General features: G+C 38.1%; 5 protein-coding genes and 1 non-coding gene across 7 annotated transcripts; 5 read left to right on the plus strand and 1 right to left on the minus strand.

Moving 5' to 3' along the window:
* Nucleotides 1-4,005: 4,005 nt before the first annotated feature.
* LOC106362416 (two-component response regulator ARR4) lies at nucleotides 4,006-5,417 on the plus strand. Its single transcript, XM_013802306.3, has 4 exons — nucleotides 4,006-4,374; nucleotides 4,478-4,554; nucleotides 4,710-4,787; nucleotides 4,855-5,417. The coding sequence occupies exons 1-4, from the start codon at nucleotides 4,200-4,202 to the stop codon at nucleotides 5,278-5,280; spliced, it is 756 nt and encodes a 251-aa protein (XP_013657760.1). The 5' UTR covers nucleotides 4,006-4,199; the 3' UTR covers nucleotides 5,281-5,417.
* Nucleotides 5,418-7,427: 2,010 nt separating this feature from the next.
* Nucleotides 7,428-7,499, plus strand: TRNAP-AGG. Its single transcript has one exon. It is a non-coding gene; the product is annotated as a tRNA-Pro (tRNA).
* A 943-nt stretch (nucleotides 7,500-8,442) lies between these two features.
* LOC106360304 (UDP-glycosyltransferase 90A2) lies at nucleotides 8,443-11,401 on the plus strand. The gene is made up of 2 exons (XM_022690799.2): nucleotides 8,443-9,649; nucleotides 10,036-11,401. Exons 1-2 carry the CDS (start codon nucleotides 8,886-8,888, stop codon nucleotides 10,676-10,678), a joined length of 1,407 nt encoding a protein of 468 aa, XP_022546520.2. The 5' UTR covers nucleotides 8,443-8,885; the 3' UTR covers nucleotides 10,679-11,401.
* Nucleotides 11,402-12,355: 954 nt separating this feature from the next.
* On the plus strand, nucleotides 12,356-18,002 carry LOC106362415 (nuclear pore complex protein NUP98A). 2 transcript variants are annotated; one of them, XM_013802305.3, is made up of 14 exons: nucleotides 12,356-12,477; nucleotides 12,615-12,670; nucleotides 13,093-13,170; nucleotides 13,288-13,593; nucleotides 13,742-14,386; nucleotides 14,476-14,706; nucleotides 14,812-15,464; nucleotides 15,645-15,732; nucleotides 15,809-15,869; nucleotides 15,982-16,120; nucleotides 16,293-16,409; nucleotides 16,511-16,685; nucleotides 17,001-17,042; nucleotides 17,120-18,002. In XM_013802305.3, the coding sequence occupies exons 3-14, from the start codon at nucleotides 13,152-13,154 to the stop codon at nucleotides 17,776-17,778; spliced, it is 3,135 nt and encodes a 1,044-aa protein (XP_013657759.1). In that variant the 5' UTR covers nucleotides 12,356-12,477; nucleotides 12,615-12,670; nucleotides 13,093-13,151; the 3' UTR covers nucleotides 17,779-18,002. The 2 variants fall into 2 exon arrangements, with proteins under 2 accessions (XP_013657759.1, XP_022546135.1); XM_022690414.2 differs by having other exon boundaries at nucleotides 12,384-12,670.
* Nucleotides 18,003-18,058: 56 nt separating this feature from the next.
* LOC106360303 (exocyst complex component EXO84A) lies at nucleotides 18,059-21,751 on the minus strand. The gene is made up of 5 exons (XM_013799897.3): nucleotides 21,193-21,751; nucleotides 20,838-20,935; nucleotides 19,730-20,765; nucleotides 18,419-19,251; nucleotides 18,059-18,335 (listed from the first exon to the last, which is right to left on the minus strand). Exons 1-5 carry the CDS (start codon nucleotides 21,349-21,351, stop codon nucleotides 18,191-18,193), a joined length of 2,271 nt encoding a protein of 756 aa, XP_013655351.1. The 5' UTR covers nucleotides 21,352-21,751; the 3' UTR covers nucleotides 18,059-18,190.
* A 487-nt stretch (nucleotides 21,752-22,238) lies between these two features.
* On the plus strand, nucleotides 22,239-24,479 carry LOC106362414 (dnaJ homolog subfamily B member 1). Its single transcript, XM_013802304.3, has 2 exons — nucleotides 22,239-23,087; nucleotides 23,823-24,479. The coding sequence occupies exons 1-2, from the start codon at nucleotides 22,459-22,461 to the stop codon at nucleotides 24,259-24,261; spliced, it is 1,068 nt and encodes a 355-aa protein (XP_013657758.1). The 5' UTR covers nucleotides 22,239-22,458; the 3' UTR covers nucleotides 24,262-24,479.
* The last annotated feature ends 857 nt before the right edge of the window (nucleotides 24,480-25,336 follow it).

Genomic DNA, 25,336 nt, shown 5'->3' on the forward strand with positions numbered 1-25,336 from the left:
ACTACTACCATGTTAATGTAAGGGTTAACTCTAGTGTTAACCAATAAAAGTCTAACTCCAGTATTTGTATGTTGATAATTTAGGAAAGCTAATACTAATAAGGGCGTGCCAAGTATCACAAAATTTGCGTTAAACCATTTAGAGTGCTGCTAACTCGTTCAATATAGCTGAAGTTGAGATATTTTTCTCATGCATCTCGATAATAATGTAGTTGTTGACAATGTGAATACAACCATATAACATTCCATGTTTAGCATGTAATTCAAGAACAAACATAACTTCTTTAAGAAAACAAATTTACTCAAATTGTTAATTTCTATTAAAATTATAGCATATAAAACTTATTGGCAAGAGGACACTCTATTCATATATGATATGATATACTAGCCTTAACACAGCGTCTGTTATATCAAATACAGATCTACTATAAAAATTGCCAAATAGATCTAATGAAAATTTCATTATACTTAGTTAGGTTTAAATGAGCTAAAACCTTAGTAAAAAAATGAAGCTAGAACCAATAAAAACGAAAACTAGCACATGATATTAAAGAAAAATTGATATAATGATGTAAGTTGAATTAGTTTAAAACATTTTCAATTAGGTCGAATAAGATATATGATTAGAGTATCCAATGTGGTCCATGCAGCTTGCCTCTACGATTAATCAAATCCTTGCTTCTCTTCTAGACGATTCCAACAAGCACTTCAACCTTATATCTTATTCAATATATTTATGGGAAAGGAAAAGAAGACCACCAATGCTAAGACCAAAATTTATAACTACACCATATAGCTAATGGATGAATAAATAAGAAAACAAACAATGATACATATATATATATATATATATAAATGTAGAAGTCATAATTTCTTAACTTCAAGATATTAATACTGACTCAGTTCAAAGAAGGGCCCTTCAAAGAAACGATTAATACTTACAAAATCACAGCGTTACTTGCCTGCATAACAACTAATGTCCTCGTTTCTGATTTTTTTTTTTAAATACACAAGAAACACGACAGCCCTAACAAGGATAATATTATTGGAATTTCCTAAATCATACACGTAAATAATTGTTATTGCAAGCTAACCATGTCATAAACATGCAAGATACTATCATAATTTTTATTCACTTCACAGATAATGCTGTGGGATAGAGATGTTTAACAACCAATGCCTGGTTTCGTAGGTCTAGGAACCTTAATTTCTTATAGTTAGCATTGGGCCTTGTATCTTCAGCTTCAGGCTTATATAAAAGTTAATATTACTCCGATCTGCCAACCTTTCCAGTTCCAGACCGTTATGGATTTTCTTAAGTTCATTTAATATTTGATGTGACTGAAAAATGTTCATGCTCCATAAACGAATACAACAATTGGGGAGAGACCCGAAAAGGTTTAAGGCCCATGATGAACTTTTAAGTAACTTTTAGTTATGATGTTTTTTTATCTCTTTTGTCTCGTGCTCTCTTATTTACTTTCTCGAGAATTTTGGATTGTATGCTTTCTCTGTCCATGCTTCACGATTGAGACTTGAGAGACGATCGACACCGGTGCGAACGAATGATGATTGATGAGTTGGTACTAGCAGAGTGCTACGTTTTATAATCCCTAGACAATGACATTGTTACATGAAAATCTGGTACACTAATTGTTTGTCGGTTTACCGAGAGCATCTCTGATGTATATAACATTATTTTAGTGTTAAATCACATTATTTTAGTGTAATTTTAAACACTATAAATAAAGCTTTTTCTTAGGACAACACCAAACAAAGATATTTTATAATATTATATATATTTATATTTTTATTTGTTATTTATTTTTGTTTATTTTAGTAATAAAATAAATAAATAGTGTTTTAATGGAGTAAATAATAAAATTATAGTGTTTATTTATAACAACACTATAATTTTACACTAAATTTAATGTAAAACTATAGTGTTATTATAAATTGGTATTGAGTTAAAGAAGATTTTTGTGTCAAAACCATACTAAAATTCTATTTTAGCATGCTTTTGTTGTAGTGTTTGGGTTGGAAATTGGCTGAGGCTTGGTTGTTTTAGACACAATTTATGTGTTTGCATTTACACGATGACAATTCATATGATTTTGGCTAATTGAGAATGCATACCAAATTCAGTTTTATATTGTTTTGGAAATTAATGTATACTAATCTATATCGTTTTATTAGGTTAAGTGCATTTTAGCATGCTTTATTGTTTTAGAATTTGAATGCGACATTGGATATTATATAGTTAGTCAACTATTTAGTTACTTTTATTGCTAGAAATACTAATGATTATATTCTAGCATGGTCTTACAGAAGACTGAAAATACACACATACAATAATAGTATTTAGAATTAAAAGATGCTCCAAAACGTATTCAAGCACCTAAATAAAATTTATTAAAGGGGAAATGTCAATGTCTTCATTTGATGTTCAAAGTTCCTATAAACAAATAGGAGTATAAACTTTGATTTTATGTGCGACACGTCCTTCACTACTATTATGAATTTTATTTGTTCAATCCTGGATTTGTAGTTGACATCATGAAGATTTGATCCATCATTCGTTGGCCCATATCGTTTGAAAAATCATTTCACAAATCAATCTTAAATTTCGCAGTTTTAAAAAGATTGGATATATCCAATCCATTGTAAAATCTGATTTCACACGTCACTGTGCATTTTTCTTTCTACCTGGTTCTATGCTTTTGCGGTGACAATATAGTTAATGTAAACCCATGTCATAAATATATTTTTGGTCAGGAACCCATGTCATATAATTCTTACAAAGTAATAATATTTCTATAACAAGATAAAATCTATTTGAACCAAACATTTTAACAAGTTTAGTTGACAATAAATATTTTGATATTTTTTTGTGAGAAAGGAAAACAATAAATTTATAAATATTTTATTTATTTTTAGTGGGGAAAGACAAAGTAAAAGCAATCTCCAAGATTTGATACGCTGTGGTGTCTAAAGAGTGAAACAGCAAATTATGTTTGGAGAAAAAGAGGAAAAGTCCAATGCCTTAATAAAGAAATGTTCTAACAAATATTAATGGGCCCTCCTTTAGATTTCCTGGGCCCCGCGGATCCTAATTTTAATGTGGACGTCAAAGCATTATTATTTGCCCACCTTCCTCTTGTTTTACTGGAAAATTATATTTTGTCATAAATAAATCACCTTTTTGTTAGTTGGCTCTTTAGATTAGTTCATTTTTGTAAAGTAAGTAACCGTTTGGGATAATATAAATTTCGAAAATCAGATGGATATACTTAGGCGAATAATAGTTTCAATTTACTATATTTATTCTCTTTTGTTTGTCAACTATTTATTCGGTGGATTATGCTATATTGATTCTTGATAATAAAGTAGTAACTGACCAATCACAATGAACAGATAATATTTTGTTGTGTTATCCATATTTAAAAATACATATTTCTACAGCATAAAAGTGGTAAGAAGAACACTTGCAAACTTGCAGCAATATAGATTATCTTGGTTAAATTTTGGATATTGTAAACTAAATGTTTAAATTACATTGAAACGTGGAGAACAAACACCTTATCATAACTCTCTTTTTTTTCTTTTTGAACACAACACCTTATCACAACTCATACATGCTTATTAATGTAAATCTCTTGTAAGCCCAATCCTAACCGAGTCAGATTTTACTCACTGATTGAACCGGATTACTTTCACTGCTGCTACTGTGAATTGTAATGGTGACTAAACCAGGTTCTCATTCTTTTATCTATGGTTATTTTCGATTCCTCTATGTACGGACTTCTCCTCTATTATTTGATTTTAGGAATATTTTCCACTATGATATTCGCATAGGCCCCCACCGGATTTTCAGAAATCTCAATTTATTAATACTATTCTTTTCAAATAAAAGTTCATTTTTCAACCCTAAAAGCACGGCATAAAAAAAATTAAAAATAAATTTTCGTATAAATATGAACCAAAGATTTTGTTAGATTTTCATAGCTGGATAAAATAAAATAAAATAAATACAAAAAGACACACTAAAAAAGATTGATTAGAGTGACATGGAAAAAAAAAACAGAAATATAAAACCGTCTTAAAAGGAAGAGAAGAAGAAAAGAAAACAGATGTGAGCTCTGTTTTTCTTCTCTCTTGCCCTGTTCTGTATCCTCTCCCCTCAGTTACTATTACTCATCAATGGCCAAAGATGGTGGCGTTTCTTGTCTACGTAGCTCAGAGATGCTGAACGTCGGTATCGGAGGAATGGAACCTCCACCGTTAGATTTAGATGAAGTTCATGTCTTGGCCGTCGATGACAGCCTCGTCGATCGGATTGTCATCGAGAGATTGCTTCGTATTACCTCCTGCAAAGGTTCGTGACGTCTTCCTACTTATTCATTTATTTTAGATACAAATGATTTTATTCTAGCCGGATATTCTTTAAAGAAGGTTTTTTTTCGGTGGTTCTGTTTCAGTCACGGCGGTTGATAGCGGATGGCGTGCTCTAGAGTTTCTAGGACTAGATAACGATAAGGCATCTGACGAATTTGATGTAAGTTGGTATATTTAATTGTAACGCCATCTCCAACCATGAGCAAAATTAATGTTTAGTTTTTTTTTAGAAGAAAAAAATATTAAGGTGAATTGGAGAGGCTCTTAAGATTATTCTGATTTTTAGTTGTTTATTTACTGATTCTGTAATTTCAGAAATTGAAAGTTGATATGATCATAACTGATTACTGTATGCCTGGAATGACCGGTTACGAGCTTCTCAAGAAAATCAAGGTCTCAACTTTCCCGCCTTTTTTCGATTCAGACAACAATTTATTTTAATAATGTAAATATGAAACAGGAATCGTCCAGTTTCCGACAAGTCCCAGTTGTAATAATGTCGTCGGAGAACGTGTTGACCAGAATCGACAGGTGCCTTGAAGAAGGTGCGGAGGATTTTTTACTGAAACCGGTGAAACTCGCCGACGTGAAGCGACTTAGAAGCTGTTTAACCGGAGACGTTAAACTTTCAAACGGAAACAAACGGAAGCTTCCGGAAGATTCTGTTTCCGTCGACACTTCGCTTCCACCGCCGCCGCTATCCTTGACTTTCTCCACTAATTCGTCGGACTCTTCTCCGCCGTTATCTCCCGTGGAAGTCTTTTCTTCGCCACTCTCATCTCCTGAAGATGATGATGATGTGTTGACTTCGTCGCCTGAGGGTTCGCCGATGTCGGAGGAGTCGCCGATTCGACGGCAGAAGATGGGGAGTCCCGGATTAGATTAGTGAAAGTGTTTTAAGTACTTTTCTGGGATCCGTGTAATATTTACTTTCTCCGTTAACTTTTTTTTTACCTTTGGCGGTATTTTTAATTGCACGTTGACTTGACGCCGTCAATTAATTTATAGATGTCCTTTAATCTCCTTTTCTTGATTCTATAAACTTTTCGAATGTCCTATAACTACTTTGATTATATTATGCATAAAGTTTTGACTTGTTAAGCTTTTTGATTAAAGGAAAATGTAAGGAAAAAATCTTCATGCTACAAGTTTACAAATATCAATCAGTTTATGAAAAGAAAAGAAAACAATTTAATTAATAAAAGAAATAATCCGACCTCACCGTTAATCAGTCCTAGATACTACAGAACTTATACGTATTTTGCTGAACTTGCCAAATGCATGCACGTAACTACTCCACCTGCAGATATTTGTTGTAGATAGGTAAGTTTCAAAATTACCAAGTTTTGAGTTTCGTTATCAATGGTGTCAACGTCAATGGTTAGCGCAGACTTCCGTTTAGTTTAACAAGTCTATTAACTAATTTGATTAGACTAAAACGTTATAATTTGACAATACTTAAAAGTTTTGTAAAACGCCGTATCTAATATCAATAACTTTGCTAAATCTAAAAATTCAATAATGAAAGAGCTAATGCTTTTTCTTCCAAATATAAAATAACGTCTGAATCCGATACATGAACAGTTACAGTTGAGACTTGACTTGAAAGCATTAACAGTTATAGCTCTTTTCCTGAATTAATCCTATAGTATTAGTTTAGGACCATAAGCGGATTCTTTAATGAATTTTTTACAATGTAACTCAAGAACAAACTATTAGTAGTACACAAAGAAGTGGATGATGCATCATTAATGTTATGCATGTGTAGATGTGCAGAGAGTAATCAAGAAGAATAGAAAATCCAAAACTGAAAATGGGCATATCTGGTTCCATCCATTTAGGGAATAGTTCTCTATAAATAGTACTATCTTTATAGATCCGTTGTCTCTGGCACTCATTTTGGTGTAGATTGTGTTTTTACAACTCCATTTGGATCCGAGTATGATCTTCACATGAATATGGTATACAAAAGTTAATTTGTTAGAAAAGTTATTTTCAACTTTACAATATAGGATTCACTCAAAAAAATTTTACAATATAGAATCATAGTAGCATAACCTCATGTACTACTGTTAACGACACAGCCAACCACATTGTAGATGCAATGTATATATACCAACAAAATCATTAATTATTGTCGACAGCAAAATCAACCCCAAATGATACTCCTCACGTTTGGCGAACTTTAAAAAATTGCAATAAAATTAAATTAACAAAATATTCATTGGGTTGCGTTTTGGCCCTTCATGTGGGGAATGAGACTCTTTTCTTTTTGTCATCTTCGGCTACTGTAGTGTCCCGATCGCTGTTCCATGTGTGATGTGTCTTTCCACGTTTCTACGCTTTACTCTTGGCAGGTAATTTTACCTTTGTCCGATGGCTAAGCTAGTTTGCTATTTAAAATGTTGTATACATATTTAATTTTATAAACAAAATTGTACCTTAATACAAAAATATTCAGAGGAGATTATTCAAACTCGTGATCTTGAATATTCTCATTATTTGGGTGACCAAGACCAACCATTATCCTAGTTATTCATGTAAGACCATCGCAAATAATACTATTGTTAAAGACAAAACGCATCTTCCTTTTGTTTAATAGTAAGATTTCAAAACACATTGGTATATTACTTTTGACCGATGGCTGTGTATATTATTGGTATATATATTATATTATTTTGCTGGGAAAAGCAACTCTAAGTGTAAAACTAATTACTAAAACTACGTGCAGTTAACTATATAATCATATCTATAACTATAGAAAATTGACACTGTTTACAACTGTTAAAGGTCACTAGTTTACCATGTTCATCGATTTATGTTTTCGTCTCTTCCAAAGTTGTTACATATTCTCGAAATTCTTGTCATAACCCAACTAATGAGTACTGTTTTATAGATTCAAAAATCACGACCAGAACTAATGAATAGGCACGTAATAAGACTGAATCAAAGAGCTATCTTGGTCAAACTTGATTTAAGTGATTTAACGAATTTTATGTTTTTTGGAAACGTAGCGTTAAAATGAACATCAGTGGGCATTTGGTCTAGTGGTATGATTCTCGCTTAGGGTGCGAGAGGTCCCGAGTTCAATTCTCGGAATGCCCCCTTTTTTATATTTAATTGTATGTAGCTTCCACTTGCCGTCTCAATAGAAGTGTGTACGGTTCCTGCATAAGTGTGAATTATGCATGTTACTTTCTCCGGCTTTCTTTTCTTCATAAAGACGCTTTGCATTTGATACATTCCATCTTAATTTACTTGGCAAGTGACTGAAATTCTGTATACTGTAACCTTATGAAGATAATGATTATAACTTCTTTACTTATGCAGAGAAAATAAGCTTTCTACTCCGTTGGAAGCCAGCAAAGATTAAAAATGAATATCAATTTCAAGTCGAAGAGATATCCATAACTGGTTTGCAATTTTACTGCAAAGGAACTAGTGCAAGATCTTTCCTCTTCAAATACTTGCCATGTTTTTGTTTACTTGACCAACCTTACTTTCGGAAAACTTTGAAGGTCAAATATTTAGTTGTGGAGAGTTCAATTCTTACATTCTCAGACAGTTTCTAAATAGTATTTCCAATTGTTTAGGCATTGCATTCTGAAGTGAGGAGTTTAGAGATGATTTTACAGCGGATTCAGGAATCTGTCACAGTTATGACCAAAGAGGTGAGAGATAAATTCTAAATTACCTTTTCTGACCTTCCATCCTTGGATTTGGATAACATAGTCTAGTGAACTTCAAATTCAAATGAATAAATTGTAGCTTCAAAGTCTGCTTTCATCATATCTTGATATGATAGGACAGAAGGGTGTTCAACTCAATACTGACAACCACTTTGACACCAAGGCAAGTGAAGCCGCTTTGCTCTTTGTTTTTCCTGCAAAATAATAATATAGCATCCCAGGTTCTACGCCATTATAGAATCAACTTCCTCACAATATGAGTAATCAGCTAGTTGTACTATGCATTTTCATCAAGATCTTTGAAGTAGCACTCATGTTCTGATGAATATATATCATAATAACATAGGTTATTCATTTTCTCAGCGACGAAGTAATTCAAATTTTTTAACCGTTAGTGAATATAGTCATCAGGGTTTTGCTGGACAAGTGCAAAGAGTTGATGAAACAGCCTGATTCAGAAAGCTCAACGAATCGTGTGTAGCAAGTAAGGTGTCAAAGACAACAAACAAAACGTTTGTCAAACTGCTATTTTGTTATTACACTTATTAGTTATTCGCAGCTTGCTAAATGAAATGTTTCTTCAATTTTTGGTCACGGAGAGAGAATCCTTCCCACTAGCCCAATAGCCACTAGGCACACGTCTCTAAAGACATTTAAGTCTTTATTAATTATACATAGAGACAGATAAACAGGTGGGAAGCGTATGCACAGATCTGAGATCTCAATGGACTTGAAGTCTTTGTTTAGACATTGACATACAACATAAGGAACATAGAGATCTTTGCATAGATCTCATTTCTCAATGGAGTCAGAAAAAAAAGTTCACGTCGTTTTGTTCCCATACATGTCCAAAGGGCACATGATACCTATGCTCCAACTAGCCCGTCTCCTCCTCTCCCACTCTTTCACCAAAGGCATCTCCGTCACCGTCTTCACCACTCCCTTAAACCGTCCTTTCGTCTCCGACTCACTCTCCGACACCAAAGCCACCATCATCACCCTCCCTTTCCCCAAGAACGTCCCGGAGATCCCACCCGGCGTGGAGTGCACCGACAAACTTCCGTCCATATCCTCCCTCTACGTCCCTTTCACGAGAGCCACCAAGTCAATGCAGCCCGACTTCGAGCGGGAGCTCACGTCACTGCCACGCGTCAGTTTCATGGTCTCTGACGGTTTCTTGTGGTGGACGCTAGAGTCGGCTTTAAAGCTAGGGTTTCCTCGGCTTGTTTTCTTGGGCATGAACTGCATGTCCCCTTCTATATTGGACAGTGTTTTTAAAAACAAGCTTTTATCTAATGTTAAGTCCGAGACGGAGGCTGTTGCTGTACCGGAGTTTCCGTGGATTAAGGTTAGAAAATGTGATTTTGTTGAAGATATGTTTGATACAAAACCCACCACGGATCCTGGATTCGAGCTTATACTAGATCAATGCGCATCTATGAGTCAGAGTGAAGGTATCATATTCAACACATTCGATGATCTTGAGCCGGTGTTTATAGATTTCTATAAGCGTACACGCGAGCTCAAGCCATGGGCACTTGGACCGCTTTGTCTTGGAAAAAACTCGTAAGCTAATTAATTATGATTTTGTGTAAATAAGTCTTTAGAGAAATATTCTTCAATCTCACTAAATCATTTTTTTTGTTCAAAAATAGCATAACAAAAAAAAATCTTCAAAATTACCATTTATCAAAAAGGGTAAAAAATAATATATTTTTTAGTGAGTAGAGTTCAAACTTAAAAGTTTAGTATTTAGGTTTGAACAAATTTTTTTTTTAGTATTTAGAGATATAAAAGGGTTTATGATGTAAAGAAAAATGTTTTTTTTAAATGCTATTTTTGTGATAAAACTAAAAAGTGTTATTTATGAGATTTGCTCATAAGTCTAGTACTAATCAATAAGAAAATGCAGAAAATATGATTATGAATGCGTACCTTGTTGTTTCTTTCAGCTTGGAGGATGAGGGAGAAGAGAAGGTCAAATCTGTTTGGATGAAATGGCTTGATGAAAAGCGAGACAAGGGATGCTACGTTCTCTACGTGGCTTTTGGGTCACAATCCGAGATCTCTAGAGAACAAGTAGAGGAGATTGCGCTAGGGTTGGAAGAATCAAAGGTGAACTTTCTTTGGGTGGTGAAAGGAAGTGAAATAGGGAAAGGGTTTGAAGAGAGAGTGGGAGAGAGAGGAATGGTGGTGAAAGATGAATGGGTTGATCAAAGGAAGATACTAGAGCACGAGAGTGTAAGAGGGTTCTTGAGCCACTGTGGGTGGAACTCTCTGATGGAGAGCATTTGCGCCGAGGTTCCAATCTTGGCGTTTCCTGTAGCAGCCGAGCAACCTTTGAATGCGATGTTGGTGGTGGAAGAGCTGAGAGTGGCGGAGAGAGTGGTGGCGGCGAGTGATGGAGTTGCGAGGAGAGGAGAGGTTGCAGAGAAAGTGAAGGAGTTGATGGAGGGAGAGAAAGGGAAAGAGCTGAGGAGGAATGTTGAAGTATATGGCAAGAAGGCGAAGAAGGCTTTGGAGGAAGATGTTGGCTCTTCTTGGAAGAATTTGAAAAACCTAATCAATGAGTTTTGTAACAATATTGGAACATGATTCATTTTATAAGAGATTTTTAACTAAAATTTTATAATAGAATGGAACCATTGTCTGAATCATGAATAAGTGGAGCATGATCAATGATTCATGAAGTTGTCAACCCTATTTCAAATCTTTCCATTCAATGTTTATAGCTAGGAGCTCCTGAAATAACCTGAAAACATTATGAAATTGTTTTGAGTCTGTAAAAATATTCCATGTAGTTGAAAAAGTAAAATGTCACAGGTTTTAAGTACAGTTTTACATGTTAATGTTGATTAAGAACTTCTAAATGTTTTTAGTAACCTTTAAATGTTTTTAGGAGGTATACTTGAATTCAAATTGGTATATTGCGTGTAGCTGAAAAAGGAGAAATTGTTAGAAATATCACAAGTCAAGTACCATTTTTCAAAATATCACCAATCAAAAAATATAATAACATTTAGGTTTAGGCTTTAGTGATTATTGTTTAAAGTTTAGTGTTAAGGTTTGAGATTAGTTTATAAATGTTTTATAAATATCTAAAAAAATTAGCTTAGTGTTATTGTATCACAAATTTAGAGTATTTGTGTAAAATAATTATTCATTAATGGTAAATTTGAAAAATAGTATCAAACTTGTGTTATAAATGAAAAATTTCCCGCGAAAAAGTTAGACTTAATTGTCACACTAAAACATCATTATACAAAAAAATACAAACAAAAATTGCATGTACAAAATATAAGCTTTGAATGGTGACCATCGTCCCATCCCGCCCCGCAGTTAACAGTAACAAAAATCTCTACATATACTATATATCTATATATTTTGTAACTGTCAGAACTACATCGCAGTTGAACCACTTGTCCCGCACTGTTCAAACCGCAGTCACACCATTCGAAACCATAAACAAGATTATACTAAATTGTTGTATAAAATAAAATAAAAATTTAATATATATATATATATATAAATAAATAAATAAATAATTTCATTTATCGTATATTGCCCCCTAATTAGAGTCGGAAGCAGGTAGAGTTTCTTTGGTTGACGCCGGTGATTCTTCATTCCGGCTTCGTTGTGTAACAAAGTCACCGGATACTTTCCGGTTGTAGTCTCCCGATGATTCGGGCTTTGTCTCTGGGGAGAGGTGGTTCACATAACACTTTCTCCGCCGGCTTTAGTCTCCGGGAAGAGGTGATCCTCTTACACCGTCTTCGCCGGCTTATCACCGGTTTGATACCGGTTATAGTGGATCTACGATTCCGTTCTTCCTCTGTCCTTCCGCCTCTTGATCTGTTTCTCTTTTTTTTTTTTTTTTGGAAGATTCGAGTTCTAGATTCAATCGTAGGCAGTTGAATTCCCTTCTTCGAATCGTAGATCTGTCAGAGATGTTTCGTCGTTTTGAGATTCAGAGCTGTTCTGTTTGAGCGGCTTCTTCTCTAGGTTGGCTTCGCTGAAGGCGGAGCTCCGGCGTGCATGCGCTCTGACTCCGGAGGAAGCTCGTGCCTTCCATTTGTGACGCGTGTTCATTGGGCGCCGGGCGTCCGGACACGTGGTGGTGGAGCTGGCATCTTTCTCGACGGTTTCTCTTTTGGGCTTCGAGGCCCATAAGTTATGCGGTTTGGTGGCCTGTTGTTTGGCCTTTTATGGTTTTTATGTTTGTGTTGTATGTTGGGCTTCGTCCCTTTTTGGGCCCAGTCCCTTAATAAAATTTAGAAGACTTAAAAAAAAGAGTCGGAAGCAGGTAGAAAGAAGTCTCGCGCTTTCGATTCCGAGACGAGATTGCTCCTTTACTTCGTCGCGTTTCAGATTAACCTCCTCGTCGTCGTTTCCAGGTTCGATTCCCCCCCCCACCCATCTTAACATTTTCTGCTCCACGTTTGATTCGACGCCGCCGAACTTATTCGTTTCCCTCTCTCTCTCTCCCTTATCGGCGATTCCACTCCCGCAACCCTAATTTCTTCCCACGCAGGGCAAAGTTCGTCAATCAAAGCTCCCTCTCCTAGCCTCTCGTTTGATATCGTTGAGGTATATTCGATTGATCGAAGTCTCTGTGACCTCGTTGTTTCGTGAAGCTTTACATTTCGATTACTTCCAAGTTTGATTTGATTGCTGGCTTTCTCGTTGTATTCTGGATTTCGTTTTGGCATAGTCAGTTTCTGAGTTGTTAGAGGTTCGTCATCTCTCAATCATAGCAGCTTATTAGTATTTTTAATTGTTCCCCAGCTGATTGGTGTGTAATGTGTAGCTTGATCCTTAGGGGTCTTTGTGTACTCTCTGTGATATCTTCGTTAACCTAACGTAATCTGTTGGCTTCGTATCATGGTCATGGGATGTTGTCATCTACAATCATTATGGATGCTATTTTAAACTTGATTTTGAGGATTTGGTGTTTGCTTATGTGCTTTAGTTATACTGTTCTCGTTTCCTAATAGTTTTTTCTTTACCAGCTACGAGATAGTATAATCTTCTTTTGGCTGGGCCCTGCGTTGTGAAGCTACAGAGGAAGATGTTTGGATCATCTAATCGTAAGTCATATGTTCTTATACCTTACTTGTTGGTTTCTCTAGCCTTTTTTTATATCTCGTTATGATTTTTTTTTTTTTTAATTTTAATGCTATTTATTTTTGTTGTTGTTATTGTAGCTTTTGGACAGTCATCTGGTACTGGTAGCAGCCCGTTTGGGACCCAATCGTTGTTTGGTCAGACCAGCAACACAAGCAGTAATAATCCCTTTGCTCCAGCTCCAGCTACACCGTTTGGAACATCTTCACCTTTTGGTGCACAGACTGGGAGTTCAATCTTTGGTGGCACTTCAACCGGTGTGTTTGGTGCACCTCAAGCCTCCTCTCCGTTCGGCTCTACCACAACTTTTGGAGCTTCTTCATCTCCAGCATTTGGGAGTTCTACTCCGGCCTTTGGAGCATCCCCAGCACCTTCACCTTTTGGTGGTAAGCACCTTTTGGGTTCTCTTTCTGCTGTTTTTTTAGATATTGGCTCCCAATTTCTTTAGTACATGGTTTCGTTAGTCGTTTGTCCATGTTTTCAGTTTTACATTTCCTTTTGGGGACTAAGTTAATTTATTTGTGCTTCTTTCAGGGTCTTCTGGTTTTGGGCAGGGATTTTCAACGCCTCAGTCAAATCCTTTTGGAAGCACAGCGCAGCAATCTCAACCTGCATTTGGAAACAGCACTTTTGGTTCATCCACACCTTTTGGTGCCACGAGCACGCCTGCCTTCGGTGCATCAAGCACGCCTTCCTTCGGCGCTACAAGCACACCCTCATTTGGTGCATCGAGCACGCCTGCCTTTGGTGCCACAAGCACGCCTGCCTTCGGCACCTCTAACCAGCCTTCATTTGGCGCCACAAACACACCTGCATTTGGAGCTTCACCGACTCCAGCCTTTGGTAGCACTGGCAACACGTTTGGGAACACTGGCTTTGGTTCTGGAGGTGCTTTTGGAGCTTCTAGCACCCCCGCTTTTGGTGCATCAAGCACACCTGCTTTTGGTGCATCAAGCACTCCTGCTTTTGGTGCAGCAGGCGCTCCTTCCTTTGGTGCATCAAGTACTCCTGCCTTTGGTGCATCAAGTTCTCCTGCCTTTGGAGCATCCAGTACTCCTACTTTTGGTGCATCAAATACCTCATCGTTCAGTTTTGGATCCTCCCCAGCTTTTGGCCAGTCCACAGCAGCGTTTGGCAGCACCGCATTTGGCTCTACACCATCTCCCTTTGGAGCCCAAGGTTCTCCCTTTAGCATGTCCAAACTAATTGTTGTGTTAGTCATTTGAATAAAGGATGAAGAAAGTATGTTTGCATGATTTGTTTTGCAGGTGCGCAGGCTTCAACCCCAACATTTGGTAGTTCTGGTTTTGGTCAATCACCTTTCGGTGGTGGTCAACAACAAGGGGGCAGTCGAGCCGTGCCTTATGCACCGACAGTTGAGGCAGATACAGCCAGTGGTACGCCTGCTGGAAAGTTGGAATCTATTTCTGCCATGCCGGCATACAAAGATAAAAGCCATGAGGAGCTAAGGTGGGAAGACTACCAGCGGGGAGATAAAGGTACATAGTACACTTGATCAAACAAATCTGGTATTACATCTGCTTAACGCGATATTCTAGTACTTTTTCTAACAAGTGTGGATTCTCTATATCTTCAATTTTCAGGTGGACCACGTCCTACCGGTCAGTCTCCTGGAAATACCGGATTTGGTATATCAGCTGCTCAGCCAAATCCTTTTGCTCCATCACCGGCGTTTGGTCAGACACCAGCAAATCCAACAAACCCCTTTTCGAGCTCAACATCTACCAACCCCTTTGCCCCTCAAACCCCAGCAATTGCCAGTTCGGGTTTTGGAGCGGCTACTTCAACTTTTGGTTCCTCGCCCTTTGGTGTAACATCTTCATCCAATCTTTTTGGGTCAACCCCAGCAGCTACCACATCCGTTTTTGGATCATCCTCCGCTTTTGGAACGACGACATCATCACCGTTATTTGGTTCGTCAAGCACTCCTGGATTTGGCTCTTCTCCATCAATATTTGGTTCAGCTTCAGGTCAGGGGGCAACTTCAGCATTTGGAAACACTCAGTCAGCTAGTCTGTTTAGCTCAAACCCCTCGATGCCGACTGGTTCTGCATTTGGGCAGACTGGTTCTGCATTTGGGCAGACTGGTTCTGCATTTGGACAGTTCGGACAGAGTAGTGCTCCTGCATTCGGCCAAACTAACATGTTCAATAAGCCTTCTACTGGGTTTGGCAACATGTTTTCAAGTTCTTCAACACTAACCACGTCTAGCAGCTCTCCATTTGGACAAACAACGGTGATTTTTTTGTTTACGTATTCGTTTTCAATCCCAATCACTTAGTTATTTTTCTTATTTCCTTTGGTGATGTCTGATCTCTTCACAGTTGGTAGTTTTTTTACTTCTCTTCAATGACACCGCACCTGCACTTCCCATTTGATCTAATTTAGGCCTTCTAATCTTTGATTATTTCTGTAGCCTGCTGGTATGACACCTTTTCAATCATCTCAGCCAGGCCAAGCGTCAAATGGTTTTGGTTTCAACAACTTCGGCCAAACACCAGCAGGTACCTCTTTCGACCAAGTCACTAACGTTATCCTCTTATTTCTAGATGCTAACTCGTGTATATTCATGGCCTAAAGCTAATGCAACTGGGACTGCTGGTGGAATGGGATTTTTTGGTCAAGGCAACTTCGGACAAACGTATGGTATTTCTGACATTAGTCCTTGCAAGACTTCTGTGTCTTTGCTCTTTCTGGTTTCGTTTTGTTTTGCTCCATTGGAGCTTCAGTTTGTTTGTTTGTTTTTTTGACAGGCCTGCTCCGCCAAGCTCTGTTGTTTTGCAACCGGTTGCTGTTACAAATCCATTTGGAACACTTCCTGCTATGCCTCAGATTTCAATAAATCAAAGTGGAAACTCAGCTTCGATTCAATATGGAATCTCCAGTTTGCCTGTAAGCCTACTCTTCCTTCTGCAACACCCACATAGTTCATTTTTCTTTTAACTCTTTCCTGAATATAACCAAATAGCATATTTTCATCTTCATACCTCTAACGTATCTGTATTTCCTCCTTGTTCATCATTCATTTTTCCTCTTTGTTCAGATTGTTTCTTTTTCCTTTCAGGTTGTTGACAAACCTGTTTCTGTTAGAGTATCATCTCTCCTGACTTCTCGACACCTTTTACAAAGGCGGGTGAGATTGCCAGCGAGAAAGTACCGTCCTGACGACAATGGTCCTAAGGCATGCTTCTGTCTTATGGAATTTTGTCCACACTATATTTACTCGAATTTTAATTTTTGGTGCTGAGGTTCGTTCTTCGTGTTTAAATGTTAATTTTGTAGGTTCCATTTTTCACTGATGACGAGGAGACCCCCTCAAGTACACCAAAGGCGGATGCTCTTTTCATTCCAAGGGAGAACCCTCGAGCTCTAGTTATACGCCCAGCTCAACAGTGGTCTTCAAGGGGCAAATCAACAATTCCAAAGGAGCGTCCGACTGCTCCAGTACATGAAAATGGTAAACTCCCTTTTCTCTATTCCTTTGCTTATTGTAACTTTAAGTTCTGCTTTAAGTTTTCAATATTGAGAAAGCTGTTTGAGACTCTTTTTCAGATTATTCCCATAGAGTTCATATCTTAGACGAACATTTTCTAGTTGGAACACTATAATGTCTACTCCTTTGCACTCTCTCATAAGAGCACGTTTTCTTGTTAATGCGTTGTTACTCTTTTGAAACTTTCTTGCTCTGCGTGTGAGTAGAAGTATTTACACGAAAAGGGTACTGAGTTCAATGACTCCTGGCCCTTTTGACAATGTTATCCATAAATTTCAGGGAAGAGTTCAGACATAGCTACTGATGCCGCAAACCATGACAGTAAGTATATATGCATTTGTAAACATTTTGCCATGTTTGGACCATTCTCTGACTGACTTGTGGAACATTATTCACAGAAAATGGTAAAAGAGAAATTGGTTCTACTGAAGAAAGCACTCATCCATCAGCCAACGGAAATCAGAAATCAAACGGCACAACAAGCACAGATCATGCTGTGGAGAAAGATCGTCCCTACAGAACACTAGGCGGAAACAGAGCCGGGGAAGCCGCAACAGATATCGAGGCGCTAATGCCAAAGCTGCGTCAATCCGATTATTTCACCGAGCCACGAATCCCAGAACTAGCGGCTAAAGAAAGAGCAGATCCTGGTTATTGCAGTCGAGTTAAAGACTTCGTGGTGGGACGCCACGGTTATGGGAGCATAAAGTTCATGGGAGAGACGGATGTTCGTAGACTCGACTTGGAATCTCTGGTTCAGTTCAACAACCGGGAAGTGATTGTCTACCTAGACGAGAGCAAGAAACCGGCGGTTGGGGAAGGGCTGAACAAACCGGCTGAGGTAACACTGCTGAATATAAAATGTGTTGATAAGAAGACAGGGAAGCAGTTTACTGAAGGAGAGAGAGTTGATAAGTATAAGATGATGCTTAAGAGGAAAGCTGAGGCACAAGGAGCCGAGTTTGTGTCGTTTGATCCCGTTAAAGGCGAGTGGAAGTTCCGCGTCGATCATTTTAGTTCCTATAAGCTCGACGAGGAAGATGATGATGAGGCTTAGTGTCTCATCTCAGTGTTGGTTGTACGTTTTCTATACCTTTGTTTTCTTACAACTTTTGTTTTCTCCTTATAACCTTCTCTTGTTTTGAAATTGTGTATGGTATCTGTTACTATATGTGAACGGTTTTTGTTTGTTTTGTTTTTGTTATCTGCTACGTATTCACATAGCTTGTTAATCTACCGTTAGAGTGGTCATTGCTCATTAATATATTTTCATTTTACATAGTCAATGCGAATCATGATCATTTGTTTGCATGTTTTTATCATATTAGTGTGAGAAACTTGCAAGTAATGATGAGCAATATTCCACAAGCGATCGATAACAATTTGATTATAAAATAAATTAATATGAAAATATAAAGAAAGTGTAAATCTAAGTCAACGTTGATTAATGGTTCAAATTATTAGATTAGTCAATTGCTGGTGTAAGACTTAGCCGAGGAAACAGAGGGGCTAGTGACATCACGTTCACCGTGGCCGCCGAAGTTGCCTTTTCCGGTCAACATCTTTATCGCTATCTGAGCTACCTCAGCAAACCACTCTTCTTCCGGCAAAGTCCTGTTTCATCATCATCATCATCGACTAGTTAGAAGCAATCATCTTAATCACGAGTTTATATTTAAAACATATATAAAACGCACGTGTAAGGATCGAGTCCAGTGGCTGAAACAGCTTCGATGGCACGAGCTATAATATTCTTGATAACTTGGTGAAGGTTTCTCGACAAGTACCTCCCTTGCGAAGCAAAGATCATTACAAACTCCATGTCCAGATAAAACTGTTGCAAACCAAGCGGTCCCAACGGTTTATCTCCCGTCTCCATCTCCTCCCAAAAACTCTGATCATCAGAGATCCAAAGAATCACCGTCTCCGTCAGCCTCATCAGCAAGATCGTCGCGAACCTCTCTCTCCCAACGAACATATCACTCACAATCGTCGATATCCTCGTCAGCTTCGCAAAGAGCTCCTGAAAGATCGGGGAAGGGAACCACTCTGGCTCTTCGGTGGTCTCGTCCATGAGAATGTAAATCTCGGAGCTGAGACGGACTTCTCCTTCTTCGGTGAAGATGAGTTCGAGTGCATGTTGTCTACAGAAGCTGTCGCGTAATCTATCGACCGATCTTTGAAGCTTTTTCTTCCACTCTCTTTGCTCGGGCCTGTTCTGTCTATCGGAGGAAGCTCCTCTACGTGGAGTGGACTGGTTCGTGCTTCCTTGTGGTAAGATTCTTGAAGCGGAACGTGGGATTAGCTCGTCTGCTAAGAGAAGTGCATTCACTAACAAAGCTGTTTGTTGAGACTCGGTTTCGGCTATTCTAACTATTCTATGAACTGGATTCTCTTCGTTTTCAGCTGAACCGGGTAGTGCGTTGATCAAGAGGTCGACGTATGCGTTAAACACTTGTAAAACACCGTCTAGTGCAATACCATCTAGCTGTAAGGCTTCATCTAGCGGTCCAGCATCCTCCAGAAACTCCTAAATACACACAGACAATATGTTCACCTTATAGCAAGACTGTGTCTGAAGAAATATAAAGATTGTGTCTGAAATCAATGTTCAAAAAATCTATAAATGGTAACTAGGCATTGTATAGATGATTAGCAACTAGACGGATTATTCAGGATTTAGGTAGAGACTAACCGTTAACAAATTATTGATTTATTTTTAATATATTTTACATTTATATTAGATATATTGTTTTTTTTGTTTAATTATAAAATTATTTTGCTAAAACAATTATATATAGAAATTTTTTGGATTTATACTAACATTATTTTTATTATTTAATGTAACATATTTAAACCGATTTATAAAGGTCTAATCTGATTTAAATAGTATAAATCAAGTTTTAAAAAATTCGTTTCAATCAAGACTTGCCGCCTAGGCTGTCTAGGCGGGCTAAGCTCCACCTAAACTGATATTTATAACATTGTGTGGAAGTAATGTTGAGTACCTGAACCATGGAGTTGAATCTTTGAGCGCTTATAGAGAGCTTAAGATGCGGTGCAGTGGGAGTACTCGATGAGGCGCGTGAGCCTGTTGGTGTATATGCCAGTGACCAATCATCAGAAGCAGCTAAAGCAGCACTGCTTTGTTCAATTCTCTTGAGGTTTCCAGTGAGTGCTTGCTCAACGCCCGGTCTAAAGTGTTTCAACAAAACAGGAGAAAGAGCTAAGCCGCGAGACTCCAACGAAGAGCAGTGGGATGCACAGAGCTGGATGCACTCTGCGGTCACTCTCAAGCTTCCTGCAGCAGCTGATGAAGCTAAGGTATGTCTTTTGAGCAAAAGAGCGAAAGACTCGGCTTGTTTAACCGCCCATGTGACAAGCTCTGACGAATAGGAAGGATCCTCTCCAACAACTGCTAGAGAGTCGCTTGCAGCTTGAGCAATCGTTGAGAAAACAAGCTGAGAGAGAGCAGCGGCAAAGGCAACACCGTATGAAGTGTTGGAGCCTCTCAGGCTTTGGATGTTGGCTTGTAGCCGTCTCTCGTAAGACTTAAGAAGCAGCGTGTGAGCACGAGAGCCGTCGCCGAGTTTCTTGAGAGCCAAGACAGCTGACCTAAGCTCCCCTCCTCTTGTAGAAGGTTGGCCTATAGCTTCTGCTAACTGATCAGCCAGCTCTTGTCTCTTAGCTTTGATCTCATTGTTCAGAGAAAGAAGAGTGCTGGGGCTGAGAGTGCGCTGCTCCTGTGCCTCCATGGCCACACGACGTCCTTCTTCTAGTGCAGCCATGGATTCATCAACTCTCTTCTCAGCTAAGAGAACTTCAAGCCGGTCAAAGAACTCAACAACCCATGTCTCTATTTTAGAGAGCTGTTTGCTATCCATGTTGTATAGGTCTTGGTCTGTTAAGTCATCAGCGTCGTCGGCGCATAAGGAACTAATGTGAACGCCGTCAGCTAAGCCGTGGACAAGAGCTGCTTGAGCTGAGAGAAGGTTTCTCATTGAAAGAAGTTGTCCTTCAAGCGCTGATATCTCCTTAGATGTCCTGAAAATTCAAGAATTATTTGTAACGTAAGTAGCAAGCAACAAGAACTGTGCCCTAAAATGATTGACGCACCGTATAAAGGCAGCATAGTTTGCGTAGACACTCTTACGCATCTCTTCCGCAGAAGCTTTCTTTAGTTCAACGAGGTAAGAAGTCAAATGTTTCGTCTCCTGCAAGCAAACACATATTCAGACACTTGGAGGGCTAAGCTAACCACAGATTCAGACACAAACTGAACCATGTGATGTCATAAAAGATCAAATGTAATAAAAACATTGATTCAGCATCAGAAACATCTCTCTCACCACCAAAGTGAATTACATTAACTAATATGGACTCTTGTTAATTGTATATTAGGTCATAATAATTATCCAAACTAATGAGAATCCTTTAGCTTGTGGTACAAGAAACAGATAAAAACAAAAACCTTTTCGTTCATATGCTGGCATTTGGAGGTGACATAAGCCTCAGGATCGAAAGTGGAGCCCTTGAAAACCTTAAGACGATCACTTAGTGTCAGATTGGCTTCGAGTTCTTCGGAGCCGCCGATGCTCGACGACATTGATCCTCTTGTTCTCGCTTCCATTTTCTGCGACCTGATCAAAACACAGAACCAGAAGGATTGAAAAATTACAAGAATATTGGCGTTGAGGAGGAGGAGAATGATATGTTTTGTTGTTAGGATTGCGAAGGAGAATGCGGTAAATTTGGATCCAGGAGACGAGAGTCCATTGACTCGGGAAAGCGCGTAGGGATCACCGTGATGCGTTATCGCTTCCACGTCCTTGGCATTAACATAATGAATGGTTTGGCCGGAGTTACGTAAGAATATGCTTAATTATTATTTGGATCCTTATTTTTTTTTAATTTTCCTCATTTTATGCAAATCAGTTGTTAATTAGATTTAAAACTTTTGTAATAATAATATTCCAAATTTTTATAAGTATGATTTTAATTTTTATAAGAGAAATATATTAAAAGTATAACTTTATAAGTGTATAATATTAATAATATCTGGGAGTTGACTGATACCATCATCATTAGTATCAAGTTATTTATGATTGATTATACTAGTAAATTGATTGATTGATTCCTTACGAGCTGGAAAGATAAGAAACAAAAAAAAACAAAACTGCAAGATTAGCTCCACCAATCGGTTTGTGGAAGTATGAAATTGGTTTTACTAGGATGTAAGTTATGTTCCATCTAAACTTAGAATTTCTATTGTCTTGGTTTGGTCCGGTTTGATTATTGTTTGGTTTTTCGTTTGTCGGCCAGAAAAGGTAATAAATAATTATTAGTATAAAAACAAATATAGTAATAATTGCTCTCTGGTTTAACTATTTGTACTAAACCATGAATGTTTGCTTCTATGTTTAGTTGTCTGAATATTTAACTTTCCTTTTAATCCTTCAATCGTATATTCTGTCCAATTAAAAAGAGAAAGTAGCTGATCATCTTCTTACCATATTCATAAATCACCAGCAAGTTAAAGATAAGCCGACTGTAAAAAACGCCACGTGGCTCCATTAAAAAGACAATATTTTCTCATTCTCACCTCCGTCACATGTTCTTCTTCTAACCTTGCACGCACTCCACTCTTTGTTCTGTTCTTCTCAAACTCTCTCAACCTACACGATCTCGATTTGATCTGTCTCTTTGACTTTTTTTTCTTTCTTTCAGATTACGATCAATGGGTGTTGATTACTACAATGTCCTGAAAGTGAGCAAAAACGCCAACGACGATGATCTCAAGAAGTCTTACCGGCGACTCGCCATGAAGTACCATCCCGACAAGAACCCCACGAGCAAGAAAGAAGCCGAAGCCAAGTTCAAGCAGATCTCCGAAGCTTACGACGTCCTCAGCGATCCTCGCAGACGTCAGATCTACGATCAGCACGGCGAAGAAGGGCTGAAGTCTTCAGATTTGCCTTCCGCGGCGGAGACGGCGTCGGCGGCGGCGGCGGAGAAGCAGAGGAGTTACTCGTCGCGTCGTGACGACTCCGAGTTTCAGTATTATCCGCGTGATGCTGAAGATATCTTTGCGGAGTTCTTCGGAACGTCGGGGGATAGCTTTGCCGGCGGTGGTACTAGCGGTGTCGGCGGCGGCGGGAGGAGGTTTAAAAGTGCTGAAGCAGGAGGTCAGGCGAATAAGAAGACGTCGCCGGCTAACAAGAAGGCGGCGCCGGCGAATAGGAAGGCGGCGCCGGCGAATAGGAAGGCGGCGGATATAGAGAGCGCGTTGCCTTGCACGCTGGAGGAGCTCTACAAAGGTGGGAAGAAGAAGATGCGAATCTCTCGCCTTGTTCCTGATGAGTTTGGGTTAGTTTTACTCTGTTATTGATCTTGTGGTGGATAGTGTTCTAAAAATCGGTTTAGACTCTAGTTTAGGCGTAAAGGAAATTTAAAAATGGGTTTAGGTGTCCAAAAACTGAATCTAGACGTCTGTTTAATCAATAATCTCTTATAAAGCATTTGATTTTCTGGTGGAAGTGTTCTTAAAATCGGTTTAGACTGCAAATAGGTCTTAACGGAATTTAAAAATCGGTTTAAGCGTCCTTTAATCAATAATCTCTTATAAAGCGTTTGATCTTCTGGTAAAAGTGTTCTTAAAATCGGTTTAGACTGTAAATTAGGTCTATAAGAAATTCAAATATCGGTTTAGGTGTCCGTTTAATCAATAATCTCTTATAAAGCGTTTGATGTTATGATGAAAGTGTTCTAAAATTCGGTTTAGACAGTAAATTAGGTCTAAATGAATTTTTTTTTTTTGAACACCGTCTAAATGAAATTCAAATATCGGTTTAGGCGTCTGTGTAATCAATAATCTCTTATAAAGCATTTGATCTTGTGGTGGAAGTGTTCTAAAATTCGGTTTAAACCGCAAACTAGGTCTCAACAATTCCAAAAATTGGTTTAGGCGTCTAAATAGATTTAGGAGTTGGTTAAATAAATAATTTCTTAAAAAGCTTTATGTTACCGATTAACAATTTCTTGAACATTGTGGAACAGTATGAGCTTTAGTTATTGTCCTTTCTGATGATGTTTTTATTACAGGAAGCCAAAGACGGTTCAAGAGATCTTGAAGATAGACATTAAACCAGGTTGGAAGAAAGGAACAAAGATTACATTCCCTGAGAAAGGCAACCAAGAACCTGGTGTCACTCCTGCTGATCTCACCTTCGTAGTCGACGAGAAACCGCATCCGGTTTACACAAGAGACGGTAACGATCTGATTTTCGAGAAGAAAGTCTCTTTGATAGATGCTTTAACCGGAGTCACCGTTAGCTTAACGACTCTTGACGGGAGGAATTTGACTATACCGGTTTTGGATATTGTTAAACCGGGTCATGAGATTGTAATCCCAAACGAAGGAATGCCAACTAAAGAGCCTTTGAAAAGAGGAGACTTAAGAGTCAGGTTTGAGATCTTGTTCCCGTCAAGGCTTACTTCGGAGCAGAAGAGTGACCTCAAGAGAGTTCTTGGTGGAAGCTGATGAGCTGAATGTTTTAGTAAGCTCTTGATCATGTTTAACAACGGGTTCAGTGTACATATATTTGATCATTCTCTTTTTCTTTTTTAACTTTGGTGTTATGAGAGAAATTCTGAATAAATGAGGTTGTTCCATTGTGACTCTGAGTATCAGACATTTAATAATGGCTGTCACGGACAGAACAGATCGTTTTTAAGTAGAACTTGGGCTATTTGACTCTGTCTGTTAATGTTAATAGAGAAAGATAAGTTTATTAGCTGAGTTTAACAGTGAAGTTATGTCTGTGTGTGTGTTTGCTTTACCCTATTGTTCAGCTCATGAGACTACTGCAAACTATAACAATGAACTTAGAGAGGCAAGAGATGCGCAGAAGTGAACTTTATCCACATTTACTGACACAAAATGATCTGACCTTGACAGAGTATACACAGTAACTCTTGCCTGAAACGATTTGTTCTCACACTTCTCAAGCCTTAACAGAGCACACTATAGTTTTCTTTGTTACTTATGAGAAAAATCTGAATTAAATGAGGCTGTGAGTATCCGAGATCTAGTAATGGTGAAAGAGGAACAGAGAGATAGTTATTGGTCTCAAAAGCAAAGATAGCTAGAAGCTGGATTGATATGTATCCTGGTTTCTTCATTTGCAAGACAAAAACTATTCTCGACTTTTAAAATAATAATTAGAAACTATTCCAATAATTATGTTAAAGTATTGTTTATTGATATCAATAACTGGCCTTCTAGGCCGAAGAGAATACTATCATCGGCATGTCATGTCTTATATTTGCTGTAGTGGTATGTCAGTAATGCGAGGTTGTATTTTCTTGCTTAAAATAGTAGTGCTCTTGGGTGACCTTGCACACACATAGTACTTGTATGTTGAGGCCAAAGAATGTGCGTTAGATAACTTTTGACTAATTATGTACAAGTTCCAAGTGTGTAGCATCTCAACCTGATCATCTGGCTTATCACTGCCGTGGAAATGTTACCAGAATCAAAAGTGTTAAGACTAATAAGTTTACATATACGGAGAATCGATTTCATAATTTACAAAACTAAAGGTATATGGTGTATG

The sequence above is a fragment of the Brassica napus genome, chromosome A8, assembly GCF_020379485.1.
Source record: "Brassica napus cultivar Da-Ae chromosome A8, Da-Ae, whole genome shotgun sequence".
NCBI lineage: Eukaryota > Viridiplantae > Streptophyta > Magnoliopsida > Brassicales > Brassicaceae > Brassica > Brassica napus.

Excerpts from the sequence above, each read along its gene's own strand:
- LOC106360304 (XM_022690799.2), top strand. The coding sequence starts at position 8,886 with ATGGAGTCAGAAAAAAAAGTTCACGTCGTTTTGTTCCCATACATGTCC. Across the intron at positions 9,650-10,035 it reads CTTTGTCTTGGAAAAAACTC|CTTGGAGGATGAGGGAGAAG; the intron begins GTAAGCTAATTA and ends TGTTTCTTTCAG.
- LOC106362415 (XM_013802305.3), top strand. Across the intron at positions 14,387-14,475 it reads ATCTCCCTTTGGAGCCCAAG|GTGCGCAGGCTTCAACCCCA; the intron begins GTTCTCCCTTTA and ends TTTGTTTTGCAG. Across the intron at positions 16,410-16,510 it reads CTGACGACAATGGTCCTAAG|GTTCCATTTTTCACTGATGA; the intron begins GCATGCTTCTGT and ends TTAATTTTGTAG.
- LOC106362416 (XM_013802306.3), top strand. The coding sequence starts at position 4,200 with ATGGCCAAAGATGGTGGCGTTTCTTGTCTACGTAGCTCAGAGATGCTG. Across the intron at positions 4,375-4,477 it reads TCGTATTACCTCCTGCAAAG|TCACGGCGGTTGATAGCGGA; the intron begins GTTCGTGACGTC and ends GTTCTGTTTCAG. Across the intron at positions 4,555-4,709 it reads AGGCATCTGACGAATTTGAT|AAATTGAAAGTTGATATGAT; the intron begins GTAAGTTGGTAT and ends CTGTAATTTCAG.
- LOC106362414 (XM_013802304.3), top strand. The coding sequence starts at position 22,459 with ATGGGTGTTGATTACTACAATGTCCTGAAAGTGAGCAAAAACGCCAAC. Across the intron at positions 23,088-23,822 it reads CTTGTTCCTGATGAGTTTGG|GAAGCCAAAGACGGTTCAAG; the intron begins GTTAGTTTTACT and ends TTTTTATTACAG.
- LOC106360303 (XM_013799897.3), bottom strand. The coding sequence starts at position 21,351 with ATGGAAGCGAGAACAAGAGGATCAATGTCGTCGAGCATCGGCGGCTCC. Across the intron at positions 20,936-21,192 it reads GCCAGCATATGAACGAAAAG|GAGACGAAACATTTGACTTC; the intron begins GTTTTTGTTTTT and ends GTTTGCTTGCAG. Across the intron at positions 18,336-18,418 it reads ACTGGACTCGATCCTTACAC|GACTTTGCCGGAAGAAGAGT; the intron begins GTGCGTTTTATA and ends ATGATGAAACAG.